Source organism: Manihot esculenta, chromosome 18 (assembly GCF_001659605.2).
Source record: "Manihot esculenta cultivar AM560-2 chromosome 18, M.esculenta_v8, whole genome shotgun sequence".
NCBI classification, from domain to species: domain Eukaryota; kingdom Viridiplantae; phylum Streptophyta; class Magnoliopsida; order Malpighiales; family Euphorbiaceae; genus Manihot; species Manihot esculenta.
Genome location: NC_035178.2, coordinates 21569822 through 21589980, shown reverse-complemented (window position 1 = coordinate 21589980; position 20159 = coordinate 21569822). Strand labels below are relative to the sequence as shown.

General features: G+C 38.9%; 3 protein-coding genes across 3 annotated transcripts; all 3 read right to left on the bottom strand.

The window, feature by feature from the left end:
- Window positions 1–191: 191 nt before the first annotated feature.
- LOC122722431 (polygalacturonase-like) lies at window positions 192–1429 on the bottom strand. Its single transcript, XM_043953130.1, has 3 exons — window positions 1295–1429; window positions 892–1200; window positions 192–821 (listed from the first exon to the last, which is right to left on the bottom strand). Exons 1-3 carry the CDS (start codon window positions 1427–1429, stop codon window positions 192–194), a joined length of 1074 nt encoding a protein of 357 aa, XP_043809065.1.
- Window positions 1430–2582: 1153 nt separating this feature from the next.
- On the bottom strand, window positions 2583–7448 carry LOC122722430 (exopolygalacturonase-like). Its single transcript, XM_043953129.1, has 5 exons — window positions 7415–7448; window positions 7252–7348; window positions 5072–5141; window positions 4669–4977; window positions 2583–4598 (listed from the first exon to the last, which is right to left on the bottom strand). The coding sequence occupies exons 1-5, from the start codon at window positions 7446–7448 to the stop codon at window positions 3969–3971; spliced, it is 1140 nt and encodes a 379-aa protein (XP_043809064.1). The 3' UTR covers window positions 2583–3968.
- Window positions 7449–7489: 41 nt separating this feature from the next.
- On the bottom strand, window positions 7490–8373 carry LOC122722429 (exopolygalacturonase-like; the record flags this gene model as incomplete). Its single annotated transcript, XM_043953128.1, has 2 exons — window positions 7490–7714; window positions 7828–8373. Coding segments are annotated over 2 exons (771 nt in total), but the record flags the coding sequence as incomplete, so codon positions are not given.
- Between the last annotated feature and the right edge of the window lie 11786 nt (window positions 8374–20159).

Below are 20159 nucleotides of genomic sequence, written 5' to 3'. Positions count from 1 at the left end.
TACAGGGCCTTCCTTTCCTCCGTACGTCAAGTTAATGTCAGCGAGCTCGACCTTCTGGCATGGAAAACTGCTGCTGCAATTAAGTCGAACAGCTACTGCGGTCGCTGAAGAGCCCCTAATATTCTTGAAGGTGACGTTGGAGATCTTAACTTTTGTCGGAAGCTGAAACAAACATCAGAAACGGCAAAGGGTTACAGAAATTTCATGTTGCGGGCAGATTTGTCCACGGACAATGCATTAAGAGACTCTTTCATTTTCATTTCTTTTCGCGTTACCTTTGGATTGCACTGATTCCATGGGCAGTACATTTGATCTATAATGATAGGGTTGCGGACATTTTTCATCATAATATCCTCGAAATGCATATCAGAGGCCATGCCACCATGTAATGCCGGCCATGTCTTAATTCTCACTCCATTGTCGGTGTCATAGAAGGTGCAGTTCCTTACGAAAATTCCAGAGACAAATTCATCAGTGGTCTTCCCTAAACTTCCCACGCTAATGCCATGTCCATGTCCACATCGTACGTTTGTGATCCTTATTTGTTCGCTGGCACCACCAATGGAGATGCAGTCATCGCCGGTGGCAATATTTGAATTAATAATGTTGATCCCGTTTGAATGCCCGATGTGAATTCCATCTGTATTGACGCTATCTCCTGGTGCAGTGATCGTGAAGCGATCGAAAGTAAGGTTTTTGCCACCTAGAAGATTGACATGGAAATTCTTACTATCGAGCGATGTTACGTCCTGAACTACGCTGTTGGTGATGAAGTCAAACCGCAAGCTCTGGCGTGTTTTTAAAGGGACAAGAAGCACATAAAGGAAACGTTATTAATCATCTTACAAAGCAGTATGATACATGCACAATATACGATTCAATTAAACTTACAACTGGAAGTCTCTTGCATTTTGGATTTCGACCGCAGTTATTTTGCTTCCAAGCCACTTGCCCTTGTCCGTCGAAGGTTCCACCACCGGATAATTTGAATTGATCAATGTATGCAAAAGTAATCCAGCTGTCCTTGGCATAACTGCTAGGGTTTATCGGTGCCAATAAGGTTCCTTGGACTTGAAGCTCCATGGCTCCCTTGCATGGACCATTTAAGTCAGTTAAACCTATGGAATATGTTCCTTTGGGTACTACAACTATGTTGGAACCCTTTGCTGAACAAGCCTCTTTCCACGCGCCCAATAATGCCTGAAAAGGAAAAAAAAAAGGGAGATGAAAGTTCAGTTAAAATGAGGTATAAGAAAATCACGGCGAAATTAAAAATTAGGAATCGTCAGCACACCTTGCTAATATCTGACTTGCCATCGGCTTTACCACCATAATTTTTCACATCAAATACGGCAGATTGAACTCTACCAGCAAAAACAAACAATAATAGCAAAGATGTCAGGGAAAAATACGTCTCCAGGGTCGTCATCTTCATGAAGCCTTTTCTTTTCTAAGTTCTTTCGTAAAATGCGCGGCAAATTAGAATGGATTTCTCCTTGTTTGCAAAAGCTTTTATATCTAAGCAATTATCTAAAGTTACCGGATTTTATAACGGAGGGAAGTTATTTACTTGTAACTTTTGTTCTATTATTGGAAATTGTTTTGTCGCTTTTTAATAAAAAGCATAACAGAGAAATACCGACTAACGTCTAACCTATAAGTAGATATTGTCTTGTTTTTCATTCGTTTGCAGCAAAACTTATCTTTACGTCTAAGCCTTTCATACTGATATAGCGATTTCTTACTTGTTCATGACAAGCACCCTCCAACGCCAATAGTAGATTTTCATTTGTCTCGCACCGTGCAATATTCCAAAATATTGCATAAAAAAAATAGAATTCACATAAGTAGAAATCGCATGCACTTTTTATGAGCCGCGTCACGTTTCCTTTTAAAGAAAAGGAAACGGAGCAACGATTAATCGTGACACATACTCACAGTGACTTCCTTTCTTGAAGAGATTTTAAGTGATGATGCTTGAGTAGATCCTAAATCATAGCACGGGTAGATTTATTCGCTTCACAGAATATTCTATTTTCATAAAATTAGTGCCATGTACCTTCTAAATTCATAATCGGTCCTTGAATCTTTTGAAAATTGCCCTTAGCATGCAATAAAAAAAAAAATTTAAAGACGTTAAAAAAACCTAATGAGAAAATGTATTTTTCACCGAAGAGATTTCAACGCCTCAATATGTCGTGCAGTGACACAAAGTGAGCTAAAATGAAAAGCAAAATAGGCGACGCACATATTCACGGGGTTCGACAATATGTCGATGTGATAGAGCTTGTGCATTTTTTATTCCAAAACTTTGAGCTTATTGACCAACGAGCACCCGGGCTAGCTTGGTGATGCAGTCGGAAAATAGAGCTGTGCTGTTATTGGTTAAACCTGCAAGAATGAGAACGTGAGGTGATGGGTGCCCACGGCAGCCACTCCGACGCTCAACTCAATAAGCCTGAAGAGAAAAGCGAGAGAAAGGAATTGCTCATAACTTGAACAGTATAAAAGAACATCGTACCTTTGCCTCTCTGGTCGTTCTCCTTTAATACTGTAAGAAGACAGAGATAAATATAGCATTTTCTGATAATCCAATGATGATGTGATCGTTTGCTTGATCAGGGATATCGCCGGCTAATAGGTCGGTGATCCCGCGACTATAGCCATAATGGGTATACGCGGGACTGTGCCTGATAATGATAACTTTGTGCCGAGACTCATCTTATCCAGGGGAGGGCCAGTTATGCTAATAAACAGGGTGTTGAGGTGTGCGGGCCTTCCTTTCCTAGAGTGGGGCCGCGCTACCCACTCATCAGATCTTGCCACGTGGACCTATTATGTGTTGACAACTCATGCCTTTCTTTGGGCGACCCTTGTGCAGCATCACGTGGACCTATTATGTGTTGAAATTCTCACAGCACCTCGACCCATCAAATGAATAAGTTTTTATTAAACGAGTTTCTTAGGTTCCCGATAATAAGTTTTAAATGAGCAGCCCTAATTTCATGAGTCTCTTATTTCGCAAACCTTTCTAAAAAAACCGCATTTTGTTTCCCGCGGCCCAGTTTCTTTTCTCATTTGAGCCGAAAATGTTGCGTTGCATCGCATCCATTACATTGGATTACGCTGAAGGAGTTCATGATATGCTGTAGTGTTAAATTTTCTTTTGTCGATTTCATCACCGCACTGTGCAACGAAACTCAACAAATTCTTTAGGGAGTGGATTGTGTAAATCTAGCATCAAATTGAGTTCAGCACCAAAGAATACGCATATCTTTTCTTCTCATGGACAATGTGTGCCTTTGAGTGGAAATTTTAATACGATTACTCTATCGTGATGAAAATAACGTTCAAAACTGTACGAAAAATCTATAAAAAGCCTGAAAATTCGGACAGAATAATTTTTTCTAGGGTCGAAACTTGGCCAAACTGCCTTCGACTGTAATCTCATGTTTTCTGTTGTCAGTTTAATCACCGCACGACGCGGCGAAACCCGACGAGTGAGCGAGCAGATTGAATAGAAAATGGAAAAAACAAAAAAGACAAAGAGCAACATGCGAGTATCTTGGCCGTCTACCCACGCAGTAACCTATATAAAAGGAAACTTTGAAGTGTCTCGTTTTATTTGGTAAAACTTACAACTTGAAATATGCTCATCTCCTCGATAATCCATGTATCGCGGCTAGGAGCTGCGAGGTTTGAGCGTTGACAATACTAGCAAATGGTTGGAGTCAATTTTCCCTTAAGTGTGGGTTTAACATTTGCACACAAGGATTTTACAGGGCCTTCCTTTCCTCCGTACGTCAAGTTAATGTCAGCGAGCTCGACCTTCTGGCATGGAAAACTGCTGCTGCAATTAAGTCGAACAGCTACTGCGGTCGCTGAAGAGCCCCTAATATTCTTGAAGGTGACGTTGGAGATCTTAACTTTTGACGGAAGCTGAAACAAACATCAGAAACGGCAAAGGGTTACAGAAATTTCATGTTGCGGGCAGATTTGTCCACGGACAATGCATTAAGAGACTCTTTCATTTTCATTTCTTTTCGCGTTACCTTTGGATTGCACTGATTCCATGGGCAGTACATTTGATCTATAATGATAGGGTTGCGGACATTTTTCATCATAATATCCTCGAAATGCATATCAGAGGCCATGCCACCATGTAATGCCGGCCATGTCTTAATTCTCACTCCATTGTCGGTGTCATAGAAGGTGCAGTTCCTTACGAAAATTCCAGAGACAAATTCATCAGTGGTCTTCCCTAAACTTCCCACGCTAATGCCATGTCCATGTCCACATCGTACGTTTGTGATCCTTATTTGTTCGCTGGCACCACCAATGGAGATGCAGTCATCGCCGGTGGCAATATTTGAATTAATAATGTTGATCCCGTTTGAATGCCCGATGTGAATTCCATCTGTATTGACGCTATCTCCTGGTGCAGTGATCGTGAAGCGATCGAAAGTAAGGTTTTTGCCACCTAGAAGATTGACATGGAAATTCTTACTATCGAGCGATGTTACGTCCTGAACTACGCTGTTGGTGATGAAGTCAAACCGCAAGCTCTGGCGTGTTTTTAAAGGGACAAGAAGCACATAAAGGAAACGTTATTAATCATCTTACAAAGCAGTATGATACATGCACAATATACGATTCAATTAAACTTACAACTGGAAGTCTCTTGCATTTTGGATTTCGACCGCAGTTATTTTGCTTCCAAGCCACTTGCCCTTGTCCGTCGAAGGTTCCACCACCGGATAATTTGAATTGATCAATGTATGCAAAAGTAATCCAGCTGTCCTTGGCATAACTGCTAGGGTTTATCGGTGCCAATAAGGTTCCTTGGACTTGAAGCTCCATGGCTCCCTTGCATGGACCATTTAAGTCAGTTAAACCTATGGAATATGTTCCTTTGGGTACTACAACTATGTTGGAACCCTTTGCTGAACAAGCCTCTTTCCACGCGCCCAATAATGCCTGAAAAGGAAAAAAAAAAGGGAGATGAAAGTTCAGTTAAAATGAGGTATAAGAAAATCACGGCGAAATTAAAAATTAGGAATCGTCAGCACACCTTGCTAATATCTGACTTGCCATCGGCTTTACCACCATAATTTTTCACATCAAATACGGCAGATTGAACTCTACCAGCAAAAACAAACAATAATAGCAAAGATGTCAGGGAAAAATACGTCTCCAGGGTCGTCATCTTCATGAAGCCTTTTCTTTTCTAAGTTCTTTCGTAAAATGCGCGGCAAATTAGAATGGATTTCTCCTTGTTTGCAAAAGCTTTTATATCTAAGCAATTATCTAAAGTTACCGGATTTTATAACGGAGGGAAGTTATTTACTTGTAACTTTTGTTCTATTATTGGAAATTGTTTTGTCGCTTTTTAATAAAAAGCATAACAGAGAAATACCGACTAACGTCTAACCTATAAGTAGATATTGTCTTGTTTTTCATTCGTTTGCAGCAAAACTTATCTTTACGTCTAAGCCTTTCATACTGATATAGCGATTTCTTACTTGTTCATGACAAGCACCCTCCAACGCCAATAGTAGATTTTCATTTGTCTCGCACCGTGCAATATTCCAAAATATTGCATAAAAAAAATAGAATTCACATAAGTAGAAATCGCATGCACTTTTTATGAGCCGCGTCACGTTTCCTTTTAAAGAAAAGGAAACGGAGCAACGATTAATCGTGACACATACTCACAGTGACTTCCTTTCTTGAAGAGATTTTAAGTGATGATGCTTGAGTAGATCCTAAATCATAGCACGGGTAGATTTATTCGCTTCACAGAATATTCTATTTTCATAAAATTAGTGCCATGTACCTTCTAAATTCATAATCGGTCCTTGAATCTTTTGAAAATTGCCCTTAGCATGCAATAAAAAAAAAATTTAAAGACGTTAAAAAAACCTAATGAGAAAATGTATTTTTCACCGAAGAGATTTCAACGCCTCAATATGTCGTGCAGTGACACAAAGTGAGCTAAAATGAAAAGCAAAATAGGCGACGCACATATTCACGGGGTTCGACAATATGTCGATGTGATAGAGCTTGTGCATTTTTTATTCCAAAACTTTGAGCTTATTGACCAACGAGCACCCGGGCTAGCTTGGTGATGCAGTCGGAAAATAGAGCTGTGCTGTTATTGGTTAAACCTGCAAGAATGAGAACGTGAGGTGATGGGTGCCCACGGCAGCCACTCCGACGCTCAACTCAATAAGCCTGAAGAGAAAAGCGAGAGAAAGGAATTGCTCATAACTTGAACAGTATAAAAGAACATCGTACCTTTGCCTCTCTGGTCGTTCTCCTTTAATACTGTAAGAAGACAGAGATAAATATAGCATTTTCTGATAATCCAATGATGATGTGATCGTTTGCTTGATCAGGGATATCGCCGGCTAATAGGTCGGTGATCCCGCGACTATAGCCATAATGGGTATACGCGGGACTGTGCCTGATAATGATAACTTTGTGCCGAGACTCATCTTATCCAGGGGAGGGCCAGTTATGCTAATAAACAGGGTGTTGAGGTGTGCGGGCCTTCCTTTCCTAGAGTGGGGCCGCGCTACCCACTCATCAGATCTTGCCACGTGGACCTATTATGTGTTGACAACTCATGCCTTTCTTTGGGCGACCCTTGTGCAGCATCACGTGGACCTATTATGTGTTGAAATTCTCACAGCACCTCGACCCATCAAATGAATAAGTTTTTATTAAACGAGTTTCTTAGGTTCCCGATAATAAGTTTTAAATGAGCAGCCCTAATTTCATGAGTCTCTTATTTCGCAAACCTTTCTAAAAAAACCGCATTTTGTTTCCCGCGGCCCAGTTTCTTTTCTCATTTGAGCCGAAAATGTTGCGTTGCATCGCATCCATTACATTGGATTACGCTGAAGGAGTTCATGATATGCTGTAGTGTTAAATTTTCTTTTGTCGATTTCATCACCGCACTGTGCAACGAAACTCAACAAATTCTTTAGGGAGTGGATTGTGTAAATCTAGCATCAAATTGAGTTCAGCACCAAAGAATACGCATATCTTTTCTTCTCATGGACAATGTGTGCCTTTGAGTGGAAATTTTAATACGATTACTCTATCGTGATGAAAATAACGTTCAAAACTGTACGAAAAATCTATAAAAAGCCTGAAAATTCGGACAGAATAATTTTTTCTAGGGTCGAAACTTGGCCAAACTGCCTTCGACTGTAATCTCATGTTTTCTGTTGTCAGTTTAATCACCGCACGACGCGGCGAAACCCGACGAGTGAGCGAGCAGATTGAATAGAAAATGGAAAAACAAAAAAGACAAAGAGCAACATGCGAGTATCTTGGCCGTCTACCCACGCAGTAACCTATATAAAAGGAAACTTTGAAGTGTCTCGTTTTATTTGGTAAAACTTACAACTTGAAATATGCTCATCTCCTCGATAATCCATGTATCGCGGCTAGGAGCTGCGAGGTTTGAGCGTTGACAATACTAGCAAATGGTTGGAGTCAATTTTCCCTTAAGTGTGGGTTTAACATTTGCACACAAGGATTTTACAGGGCCTTCCTTTCCTCCGTACGTCAAGTTAATGTCAGCGAGCTCGACCTTCTGGCATGGAAAACTGCTGCTGCAATTAAGTCGAACAGCTACTGCGGTCGCTGAAGAGCCCCTAATATTCTTGAAGGTGACGTTGGAGATCTTAACTTTTGACGGAAGCTGAAACAAACATCAGAAACGGCAAAGGGTTACAGAAATTTCATGTTGCGGGCAGATTTGTCCACGGACAATGCATTAAGAGACTCTTTCATTTTCATTTCTTTTCGCGTTACCTTTGGATTGCACTGATTCCATGGGCAGTACATTTGATCTATAATGATAGGGTTGCGGACATTTTTCATCATAATATCCTCGAAATGCATATCAGAGGCCCTGCCACCATGTAATGCCGGCCATGTCTTAATTCTCACTCCATTGTCGGTGTCATAGAAGGTGCAGTTCCTTACGAAAATTCCAGAGACAAATTCATCAGTGGTCTTCCCTAAACTTCCCACGCTAATGCCATGTCCATGTCCACATCGTACGTTTGTGATCCTTATTTGTTCGCTGGCACCACCAATGGAGATGCAGTCATCGCCGGTGGCAATATTTGAATTAATAATGTTGATCCCGTTTGAATGCCCGATGTGAATTCCATCTGTATTGACGCTATCTCCTGGTGCAGTGATCGTGAAGCGATCGAAAGTAAGGTTTTTGCCACCTAGAAGATTGACATGGAAATTCTTACTATCGAGCGATGTTACGTCCTGAACTACGCTGTTGGTGATGAAGTCAAACCGCAAGCTCTGGCGTGTTTTTAAAGGGACAAGAAGCACATAAAGGAAACGTTATTAATCATCTTACAAAGCAGTATGATACATGCACAATATACGATTCAATTAAACTTACAACTGGAAGTCTCTTGCATTTTGGATTTCGACCGCAGTTATTTTGCTTCCAAGCCACTTGCCCTTGTCCGTCGAAGGTTCCACCACCGGATAATTTGAATTGATCAATGTAACATTCCAAAACCTGCAGATAGAAATAGAGCAACCATTAGCTTTCAATTGTACCATTCCGAAGTTAGAGTAATTAGCTTCAGGGGAGGTGCTAGCTTGACCTCGAGCTAAATAGGGGAGGTGTTAGCTTATCCATAGCCGTCTGACACACAATTGGTTTATAGATAGAGCACTAAAAGTTGTGTTTAGAGGTCTAACTTGCATTTCATATAGAGTTATTCGTCCAAAGGTAGAGTTAAAATAAGAATGACCACTAATAGTATTTTAATATCTTGAAGCTATAATAACTGAATCATTGAAAGCTCAAATAAGAAAACAGATATATCTTAAAATAAAGCATCTAATGCGATAAGCAGGTCGGAATCAAGTTGCTATCGGGAGGTGCTTAAGGGTTTCCCGACGTGCTAGCTTGAGGTGCTTACTAAAACCGACGTGCTTGCTTAAATGAAATGAACTTCTAAATGTTAAAAATGTAAGTTTAGTAGGTCAATCTATGAATATTGAAAGTTTAAAAACTAAATTGAAACATGTGGAAAAGTTTAGTAGGTGAAAGTGTGAATATGGAAAGTTTAAAAGTAAAATTCCAAGTTTGCCCTCCACCTTTTTCTATATTTACACCTAACCCACCATATGACACCTAGCCATGCATGACTAAGCATGAAAGAAAAGAGTTGTCATTCATTTGGTCCATCATTGCCGTGGCTACACCAAAAAGGAAAGAGAAAAAGGCTTTTGCTTTCTTATCTTCCATTTCCACCATAGTTCATCAAAAAGATAAAATCTCCAGCCACACAAAATCTGTTCTTAAGTGTTATAATCAGCAAAGGAACCATAGAAAGAAAGGAAAGAAAGGAAAGAAGAAGATAAGTTAAGGTACTTAAGTGGTAAGTGGTAGGAATTGAAAACTAGGTTAGGTAAACATATTCTTTCATGTTTCAATTAATTATATGTTGTTAAATGAATTAAAGCTCCTGTTTTTCTTCTTCTTTGTAAAGAACAAACTCAAAGGGAGGAAGGTACATCAAAGGGGAAAGGCAAGGAAAGAGAGTAACTAAGGTGTACCTAAAGCTTTTGAAAAGATTGTGCAAAAGGTTTGGTGATTGTATGAACTTCTGTTTTTCCTTTGATTTTCTCATGAATATGTAACATTAGGGATTGGTTTTGTTTGCTGGAAATGCTCTTTTGATTGTATGGATATGTAATATGAATGTTGAAATGATGATTGGAAGGCTTAAAGTACATAGATACAACATGGAAGCCAAAAACATAAAACTGGCAGAATAGGTTCCAACAGGACAGTCTGTGTTAGAAGCCTCATAACTTATTGTGTGATCATTGAAATTAAGCCTAAAATATACCAAATGAAAGCTAAGACACAAATCTCAAACTTTCATGAAGTGACCAAATTCTGAATCTGTAGCTAATTATGTGAAAATTGCTAGTGAACCTAAGCTGGTCACAGGGAATTGTGCATCCGGAGCAGTATGTATCTCCTAGACCATAACTAATGATTTACTCAATGAAATGAATTAAAACCAGTGCCAAATGAACCCTGAAAAGTATACCTAAAACTTTGTACAAGAAAGTTAAGTTTGAATCTGTATGCAAATGTATGCATATGATAGGTTTTGTTAGATTAAAAACAGATACCAAAACTGTACTGGTTAGGACCTGATTGAGCAGCTTGCAAAGAAAAATTCATAACTTAAGTTAGAAAGGTCAGAATTAGATGTAATATATCTTGTTAGAAAGCTAAGACATAAATACACAAAGTTCATGAAGAAAGATGAGTCTAATTATGTCCACAAGATACTTAAAAATGTGATACAATCTCAGGCAGAAACAAACCTAATTGCAAATATTGACCTAAAAGGGATTGACATGCTAGCTTTGTGGCCAAATTACGCACATGCTAACTGGACATACCTGCTTTACGCACGTGCTAGCTTAAGCGAGTAAAACTTTTCATGCATATTCTTGATGACATAGTAAAATGTTTATGGCTGAATAATATGCTCATAAGTGAATATGTTCTATTACATATATATGAATGCTTTTAAGGACTCTTTTTATTGATGTGATTGCTTATTTAGTACCAATAAATATTTAACATGAAACTATGCATTCTTGGCCCTAGTAAACCTCAGTGGGAGTCATAGATAGCATAAGGGTATGGCATGCCATATACAGTTTAGCAGTACTGCGCCCTAATGGGCTACATGATATGATCTTATCGACACATTATGTGTCATACAGTTTCCCGGCTTTTTAGCCATACAGGCACAACATTCGGCCCCCGGGCCATACAGTTTGGCACTTTGTGCTATACAGATACAGTTTCCCTTATCTAGCTAAATGATCCTGTGAAGAGTTTATAGGGGCTAAGATTTAATTATATGACTTGTTAATGCTTTGCTAGCATGCACATAAGATGGTTACAAAAATATGAATGACCTTACATTTATACAACTGCATGACTTGATTTGGCACTTATCACCCACTGACACATAAAACTTTCATTTGCCTTATAAAATGATTTCATTATATCTGTCATGAGTATTCCTATTATCTGTGACTGAGTATATATGTTGTTATTCACCCACTGGGCATAAGCTCAGCGCATTGGACTTTTCCATGCGTAGGTAAAAGATAGAGGAAGCAACAGTTAGGAGGTCTGGTTCTGCATCAGCACAGAGACATCATCATAACCAGTCAGTCACAAGATTTGTACAGAGGTTGTTTATGGTTGGCATGTACATTAATAGTCTACCAAGAGTCTGTAAATGAGTATTGTAAATAGTATGAATATAAACAAATGTGTTTACTATTTTAAGTTATTATGTTCTATTTGTGGTTTTAATAGTGTGAAATGAGTAAATATTGAAATTTTATGACTAGTTTTCACAGGGATAATTGCTAATAAACAGGGGAGACTTTTGCGGTTTCTCCATTTAAAATTATTTTGTGAATCAACATGCATTTAAACAAACTAAAGAACAATTTATAAGGTCAAAGCTATCTTAAGTCCACATATGTAATTGCATATAGTATAGTATGTGGCATCCTTTACTAAGTTATTTTATAGACGGGTAAGGGGTGTTACATTTTTTGGTATCAGAGCATAGGTTTAGGCGGTTCTAGGATATAGCATAATTAATGTACATGCCAAATGTGTCCAGGTTATGATGTATCGCTATAAAATTGATGCAGGCCTATTTGTTTACAGAGGATGTCTGAGGAATCACAACGTGCTATAGATGAGGAGGTGGGAAGTCTTGCCCCCTCAGAACCCATTGAGCCAGCAGTTGCACCAGCCCCTCATGGTGAAGATAGGCCAGGACAGGATGCATTTTTACAACAGTTGGCAGATATGTTTAGACGAGTTTCAGAGGCAGCACCTCAGGTGCCACCACCAGTTGCAGTACCTATGCAGGCTCCTGCTAGACCACCAATAGACAAGCTTAGAAAATATGGAGCTATGGAATTCAAAGGCAGAAGAGAAGATGATGCTCCAGTAGCAGAGTACTGGCTGCAAAGTATAGAGAGAGTGTTGCAGCAGCTTCAGTGCACACCACCAGACAGTGTGGCTTGTGCAGTTGCTTTGTTACAAGAAGAGGCCTATCAGTGGTGGGACACCACATCACAGATAGTTCAATCTGAGCAGCGGACTTGGGAATTCTTTCTGGCTGAGTTTCGAAAGAAGTATATAGGAGATTTGTATATGGATGAGAAGAGAAAAGAGTTCCTATATTTGAGACAGGGCAGGATGACTGTTAGCGAGTATGAAAAAGATTTCATCAGATTGAGTAAGTATGCCCGGGAAATGGTGCCTACAGAGGAAGCTAAATGTAAGAAATTTGAGCAGGGTTTGCATAATGACATTAGGGTGCTTTTGGCAGCCCATTCCATCAAAGAGTTCTCTACTCTGGTAAATGCAGCGTTTAATATAGAGAAGATAAAAGAAGAAGAACAGAGCTGGAGACAGAAAGGGCAACAGAAGAGAGGGCAAACCCAGATGCAGGGGCAATCCTCAGCCTCTCAAGCACCTATGAAGAGACAAAGAGGTGCTCAATCATTAGGGCAGAGTCAGGTACAAAGACAAAGGCAGCCACTAGCGCAGAGTTTTGCAGGGAGGTTTGGGCAGCAAACTAGTACTTCTGTAGCCAGTTCAGGAAGTGCAGGCAGGGGACAATACCCTATATGTGAGCACTGTGGTAGAAGGCATTTAGGACCCTGCAGAAAACTAACAGGGGCATGCTTCAGGTGTGGATCCACTGAGCATCTTATGAGAGACTGTCCTAGGGGACAGGTATCATCAGCACCACCTATAGAGAGGCCTATTCCTGCTGGATCTAGAGGAAGAGGAAGGGGTAGAGGTAATCAAAGGGCAACTTCAGCCAGTCAAAGGGTGTCTGAAACAGTAGATAGACCAGACTTCAGAACACCTGCTAGAGCATATGCCATCAGGGCTAAAGAGGACAGAGACTCCCCAGACGTGATTGTTGGTACATTCTCAATCTTTGATAAACCTGTGCATGCATTGATAGACCCAGGATCTACACATTCATACATATGTTTACCCATTGTCAATGAGGGGAAATTACAGGCAGATTCTCTAAACCAAGATATAATAGTAACCAACCCCCTTGGTCATAGTGTGATAGTGAGTAAAGTATATAGGGATTGTCCTATATCCATTCATGATCAGACTTTCCATGGTGATTTGATAGAGTTACCCTTTAGAGAATTTGATGTAATCCTTGGCATGGACTGGTTATCTAAGCATCGGGTAATAGTAGATTGCAGATCAAAAAGAATTACATTAAAAACACTTGCCGATTATGATATGGTAGTTGTAGGGGAGAGATCAGATTACTTGTCTAATATTATATCGGCCGCTACAGCTAGGAGATTAATCAGTAAGGGTTGTGAAGCCTACCTTGTTTGTGCACTTGAAACCAAAAAGGAGAATCCAGGTGTGCATGACATATCCACAGTGTGTGATTTCTCTGATGTTTTTCCTGATGATCTTCCTGGTTTGCCACCAGAGAGAGAGGTGGAATTTGCCATAGATGTTATACCAGGCTCCGCACCTATCTCTATTGCTCCTTATAGGATGGCACCTACAGAATTGAAAGAGTTAAAAATACAATTACAAGAATTGCTTGACAAGGGTTTCATACGACCTAGTATTTCACCTTGGGGCGCACCTGTATTGTTTGTAAAAAAGAAGGATGGGACACTAAGGTTGTGTATAGATTATAGGCAACTAAATAAGGTGACAATTAAAAATAAATACCCTTTGCCCCGAATAGATGACTTGTTTGATCAGCTAAAAGGAGCCAGTGTCTTTTCTAAAATCGATTTGAGATCGGGTTATCATCAGTTGAAGATAAAAGAAACAGATGTCTCTAAAACTGCTTTTAGGACCCGATATGGACACTATGAATTTCTTGTTATGCCTTTTGGGTTAACTAATGCTCCTGCAGCTTTCATGGACCTGATGAATCGCATCTTCCATCCCTACCTGGATCAGTTTGTAGTAGTGTTCATAGATGATATCTTAATATATTCAAAGACTAAGGAAGATCATGATCAACATTTGAGGATAGTATTACAAACTCTGAGAGAGAAACAACTTTATGCCAAGCTTAGTAAATGTGAGTTTTGGCTAAATGATATATCCTTTCTTGGACATGTTGTGTCAGCTGAAGGAATCAGAGTAGACCCTAAAAAGATAGAAGCTATCCTTGAGTGGAAACCACCTAAGAACATAGCAGAGATTAGGAGTTTTCTGGGTTTGGCTGGATACTATAGGCGGTTTGTAAAGGGATTTTCAATTATTGCTGCCCCATTGACTAAATTGTTGCACAAGAATGTTAAATATGACTGGGATGACAAATGCCAGGAGAGTTTTGAAAAGCTTAAAAAGATGCTTACAGAGGCACCTGTCCTTACACAGCCAGAATCGGGTAAAGATTTTGTGATCTACAGTGATGCCTCACATAATGGACTGGGTTGTGTACTCATGCAGGAGGGGAAGGTAGTTGCTTATGCTTCAAGACAATTAAAGCCACATGAGAAGAACTACCCTACCCATGATTTAGAGTTAGCAGCCATAGTCTTTGCATTAAAGATATGGAGGCATTACTTGTATGGAGAAAAATGTAATATCTATACAGATCATAAAAGTTTAAAGTATTTGCCCACACAAAAGGAGCTTAACCTGAGACAGAGAAGATGGTTAGAGTTGCTTAAGGATTATGACTGCATTATTGACTATCATCCAGGTAAAGCCAATCTGGTAGCAGATGCACTTAGCAGGAAATCCTTTGCTGCTTTAAGAGCTTTGAATGCCCGTCTATCTTTAGCTAATAATGGGGCTATCATAGCAGAACTAAAGCTTAGACCCAATCTACTTCAACAAGTCCAGGAAGCACAGAAAGGGGATACTGAAACAGCTTTGTGGATAAGGCAAGTCCAAGAGGGGAAAAAGCAGAAACATGTGGTTCAGGATGATGGCTATTTGTATTATGAAGGCAGAATATGTGTACCTAATGTTGATGACCTGAGGAAGAACATTCTGGAGGAAGCACACAGTAGTTCATATGCTATGCATCCTGGCAGCAATAAAATGTATCAAGATTTGAAACTGCATTATTGGTGGCCAGGTATGAAGAAAGATATAGTTGAATTTGTGGCTACATGTCTGACTTGTCAGCAGGTGAAAGCTGAGCATCAAGTTCCATCTGGTCTTTTACACCCTATTTCCATACCAGAATGGAAGTGGGATAGGATCACTATGGATTTTGTTGTGGGATTACCACTGACACCAAGGAAAAAAGATGCCATATGGGTGATTATAGATAGATTGACTAAGTCAGCTCATTTCTTGCCAGTGAGAACTGATTACTCATTGGAGAAATATGCAGAATTATATATCACTGAAATAGTTCGATTACATGGAGTACCTCTTTCCATTATTTCAGATAGGGACCCGAGGTTCACATCCAGATTTTGGGAGAAATTGCATGAAGCACTGGGTACTAAGTTGAATTTTAGTACAGCTTTTCATCCTCAAACAGATGGGCAATCTGAAAGGGTAATTCAAACACTGGAAGATATGCTTAGAAGTTGTGTTATTGAATTCGAAGGGAGCTGGGAGAGATACCTTCCATTGGTTGAATTTGCATACAACAACAGTTATCAAGCAAGTATCAAAATGGCACCTTATGAAGCATTATATGGAAGGAAATGTAGAACTCCATTGTGCTGGACAGAACTCAGTGAAGCTAAAGTGATAGGTCCAGACTTGGTGAGGGAAACAGAAGAGAAAGTGAGAACTATCAAGGAAAGGTTGAAAGCAGCTTCAGATAGACAGAAGTCTTATGCAGATTTGAAGAGAAAAGATATAGCATATGAAGTTGGAGATAAAGTGTTTCTTAAAGTCTCTCCATGGAAAAGGGTGCTCAGATTTGGCAAAAAGGGAAAGTTAAGTCCTAGGTTTATCGGTCCATATGAGATAATTGAACATGTGGGTCCGATAGCCTACAGGTTAGCATTACCCCCTGGATTAGATAAGATACATAATGTCTTCCATGTATCCATGCTGAGAAGATACAGATCTGATCCTTCTCATGTCATTTCTTCTGAGATAATTGATATTCAACCTGATTTGACTTATGAGGAGGAACCAGTGAAGATTTTAGCACGAGAAATAAAGGAGCTAAGGAATAAGAAGATTCCATTTGTGAAGATTCTTTGGAGAAACCACAAAACAGAGGAAGCTACATGGGAAAGTGAGGACTTAATGAGGCAACAACACCCTCAGCTATTCATGACAGGTAAATTTCGAGGACGAAATTTTTTAAGGAGGGGAGAATTGTAACATTCCAAAACCTGCAGATAGAAATAAAGCAACCATTAGCTTTCAATTGTACCAGTCCGAAGTTAGAATAACTAGCTTCAGGGGAGGTGCTAGCTTAACCTCGAGCTAATTAGGGGAGGTGCTAGCTTATCCAAAGCCGTCTGACACACAATTTGTTTAAAGATAGAGCACTAAAAGTTGTGTTTAGAGGTCTAACTTGCATTTCATATAGAGTTATTCGTCCAAAGGTAGAGTTAAAATAAGAACGACCAGTAATAGTATTTTAACATCTTCAAACTGTAATAACTGAATCATAGAAAACCCAAATAAGAAAACAGACATATCTTAAAATAAAGTATCTAACGTGATAAGCAGGTCGGAATCAAGGTGCTATCGGGAGGTGCTTAAGGGTTTCCCGACATGCTAGCTTGAGGTGCTTCCTAAAACCGACGTGCTTGCTTAAATAAAATGAACTTCTAAATGTTAAAAATGTAAGTTTAGTAGGTCAATCTATGAATATTGAAAGTTTAAAAACTAAATTGAAACATGTGGAAAAGTTTAGTAGGTGAAAGTGTGAATATGGAAAGTTTGAAAGTAAAATTCCAAGTTTGCCCTCCACCTTTTTCTATATTCACACCTAACCCACCATATGACACCTAGCCATGCATGACTAAGCATGAAAGAAAAGAGTTGTCATTCATTTGGTCCATCATTGCCGTGGCTACACCAAAAGGAAAGAGAAAAAGCTTTTGCTTTCTTATCTTCCATTTCCACCATAGTTCATCAAAAAGATAAAATCTCCAGCCACACAAAATCTGTTCTTAAGTGTAATAACCAGCAAGGAAACCATAGAAAGGGAGGAAAGAAGGAGAGAAGTTAAGGTGCTTTAGTGGTAAGTGATGAAATTGAAAACTAGGTTAGGTAAACATATTCTTTCATGTTTCAATTAATTATATGTTGTTAAATGAATTAAAGCTTCTGTTTTTCTTATTCTTTGTAAAGAACAAACTCAAAGGGAGGAAGGTACATCAAAGGGGAAAGGCAAGGAAAGAGAGTAACTAAGGTGTACCTAAAGCTTTTGAAAAGATTGTGCAAAAGGTTTGGTGATTGTATGAACTTCTGTTTTTCCTTTGATTTTCTCATGAATATGTAACATTAGGGATTGGTTTTGTTTGCTGGAAATGCTCTTTTGATTGTATGGATATGTAATATGAATGTTGAAATGATGATTGGAAGGCTTAAAGTACATAGATACAACATGGAAGCCAAAAACATAAAACTGGCAGAATAGGTTCCAACAGGATAGTCTGTGTTAGAAGCCTCATAACTTATTGTGTAATCATTGAAATTAAGCCTAACATATACCAAATGAAAGCTAAGACACAAATCTAAAACTTTCATGAAGTGACCAAATTTTGAATCTGTAGCTAATTATGTGAAAATTGCTAGTGAACCTAAGCTGGTCACAGGGAATTGTGCATCCGGAGCAGTATGTATCTCCTAGACCATAACTAATGATTTACTCAATGAAATGAATTAAGACCAGTGCCAAATGAACCCTGAAAAGTATACCTAAAACTTTGTACAAGAAAGTTAAGCTTGAATCTGTATGTAAATGTATGCATATGATAGGTTTTGTTAGATTAAAAACAGATACCAAAACTGTACTGGTTAGGACCTGATTGAGCAGGTTGCAAATAAAAATTCATAACTTAAGTTAGGAAGGTCAGAATTAGATGTAATATATCTTGTTAGAAAGCTAAGACATAAATACACAACGTTCATGAAGAAAAGTGAGTCTAATTGTGTCCATAAGATACTTAAAAATGTGATACAATCTCAGGCAGAAACAAAGTTAAATATAAATATTGACCTAAAAGGGATTGACATGCTAGCTTTGTGGCCAAATTACGCACATGCTAGCTTGACATGCCTGCTTTACGCACGTGCTAGCTTAATAGACTAAAAATTTTCATACATATTCTTGATGACATAGTAAAATGTTTATGGCTGAATAATATGCTCATAAGTGAATATGTTCTATTACACATATATGAATGCTTTTAAGGACTCTTTTTATTGATGTGATTGCTTATTTAGTACCAATAAATATTTAACATGAAATTATGCATTCTTGGCCCTAGTAAACCTCAGTGGGAGTCATAGATAGCATAAGGGTATGGCATGCCATATACAGTGTAGCAGTACTGCGCCCTAATGGGCTACATGATATGATATTTTCGACACATTACGTGTCATACAGTTTTCCGGCTTTTTAGCCATACAGGCACAGCATTCGGCCCCCAGGCCATACAGTTTGGCACTTTGTGCTATACAGATACAGATTTCCCTTATCTAGCTAGTTGATCCTACGAAGAGTTTATAGGGGCTAAGATTTAATTATATGACTTGTTAATGCTTTGCTAGCATGCACACAAGATGGTTACCAAAATATGAATGATCTTATTGCTATAAAATTTAATGACCTGATTTGTCCACTGACACATAAAATATTTATGTGCTTTTATATAACATGATTTCATTATATATGTCATGATTATTCCTAGTATACTTGAATGAATATATATGTTGTTATTCACCCACTGGGCATAAGCTCAGCGCATTGGACTTTTCCATGCGCATGTAATAGATAGAGGAAGCAACAGTTAGGAGGTCTGGTTCTGCATCAGCACAGAGACATCATCATAACCAGTCAGTCACAAGATTTGTACAGAGGTTGTTTATGGTTGGCATGTACATTAATAGTCTACCAAGAGTCTGTAAATGAGTGTTGTAAATAGTACAAATATATACAAATGTGTTGACTAATTTAAGTTATTATGTTCTATTTATGGATTTGATAATGTGAAATGAGCAAATATTGAGATTTTATGACTATTTTTCACAGGGATAATTGCTAATAAACAGGGGAGACTTTTGCGGTTTCTCCATTTAAAATTATTTTGTGAATCAACATGCATTTAAACAAACTAAAGAACAATTTATAAGGTCAAAGCTATCTTAAGTCCACATATGTAATTGCATATAGTATAGTATGTGGCATCCTTTACTAAGTTATTGTATAGACGGGTAAGGGGTGTTACATTTCGACCGCAGTTATTTTGCTTCCAAGCCACTTGCCCTTGTCCGTCGAAGGTTCCACCACCGGATAATTTGAATTGATCAATGTATGCAAAAGTAATCCAGCTGTCCTTGGCATAACTGCTAGGGTTTATCGGTGCCAATAAGGTTCCTTGGACTTGAAGCTCCATGGCTCCCTTGCATGGACCATTTAAGTCAGTTAAACCTATGGAATATGTTCCTTTGGGTACTACAACTATGTTGGAACCCTTTGCTGAACAAGCCTCTTTCCACGCGCCCAATAATGCCTGAAAAGGAAAAAAAAAAAGGGAGATGAAAGTTCAGTTAAAATGAGGTATAAGAAAATCACGGCGAAATTAAAAATTAGGAATCGTCAGCACACCTTGCTAATATCTGACTTGCCATCGGCTTTACCACCATAATTTTTCACATCAAATACGGCAGATTGAACTCTACCAGCAAAAACAAACAATAATAGCAAAGATGTCAGGGAAAAATACGTCTCCAGGGTCGTCATCTTCATGAAGCCTTTTCTTTTCTAAGTTCTTTCGTAAAATGCGCGGCAAATTAGAATGGATTTCTCCTTGTTTGCAAAAGCTTTTATATCTAAGCAATTATCTAAAGTTACCGGATTTTA

What these genes read in the sequence shown, in the direction of transcription:
- LOC122722431 (XM_043953130.1), bottom strand. Translation starts at nt 1,429, where the DNA reads ATGACGACCCTGGAGACGTATTTTTCCCTGACATCTTTGCTATTATTG. An exon ending in GCAAGTCAGATATTAGCAAG is followed by an intron (nt 1,201 to 1,294) that starts GTGTGCTGACGA and finishes TTTCCTTTTCAG; the next exon opens with GCATTATTGGGCGCGTGGAA. An exon ending in AATGCAAGAGACTTCCAGTT is followed by an intron (nt 822 to 891) that starts GTAAGTTTAATT and finishes TAACGTTTCCTT; the next exon opens with TATGTGCTTCTTGTCCCTTT.
- LOC122722430 (XM_043953129.1), bottom strand. Translation starts at nt 7,448, where the DNA reads ATGGATTATCGAGGAGATGAGCATATTTCAAGTT. An exon ending in GCAAGTCAGATATTAGCAAG is followed by an intron (nt 4,978 to 5,071) that starts GTGTGCTGACGA and finishes TTTCCTTTTCAG; the next exon opens with GCATTATTGGGCGCGTGGAA. An exon ending in AATGCAAGAGACTTCCAGTT is followed by an intron (nt 4,599 to 4,668) that starts GTAAGTTTAATT and finishes TAACGTTTCCTT; the next exon opens with TATGTGCTTCTTGTCCCTTT.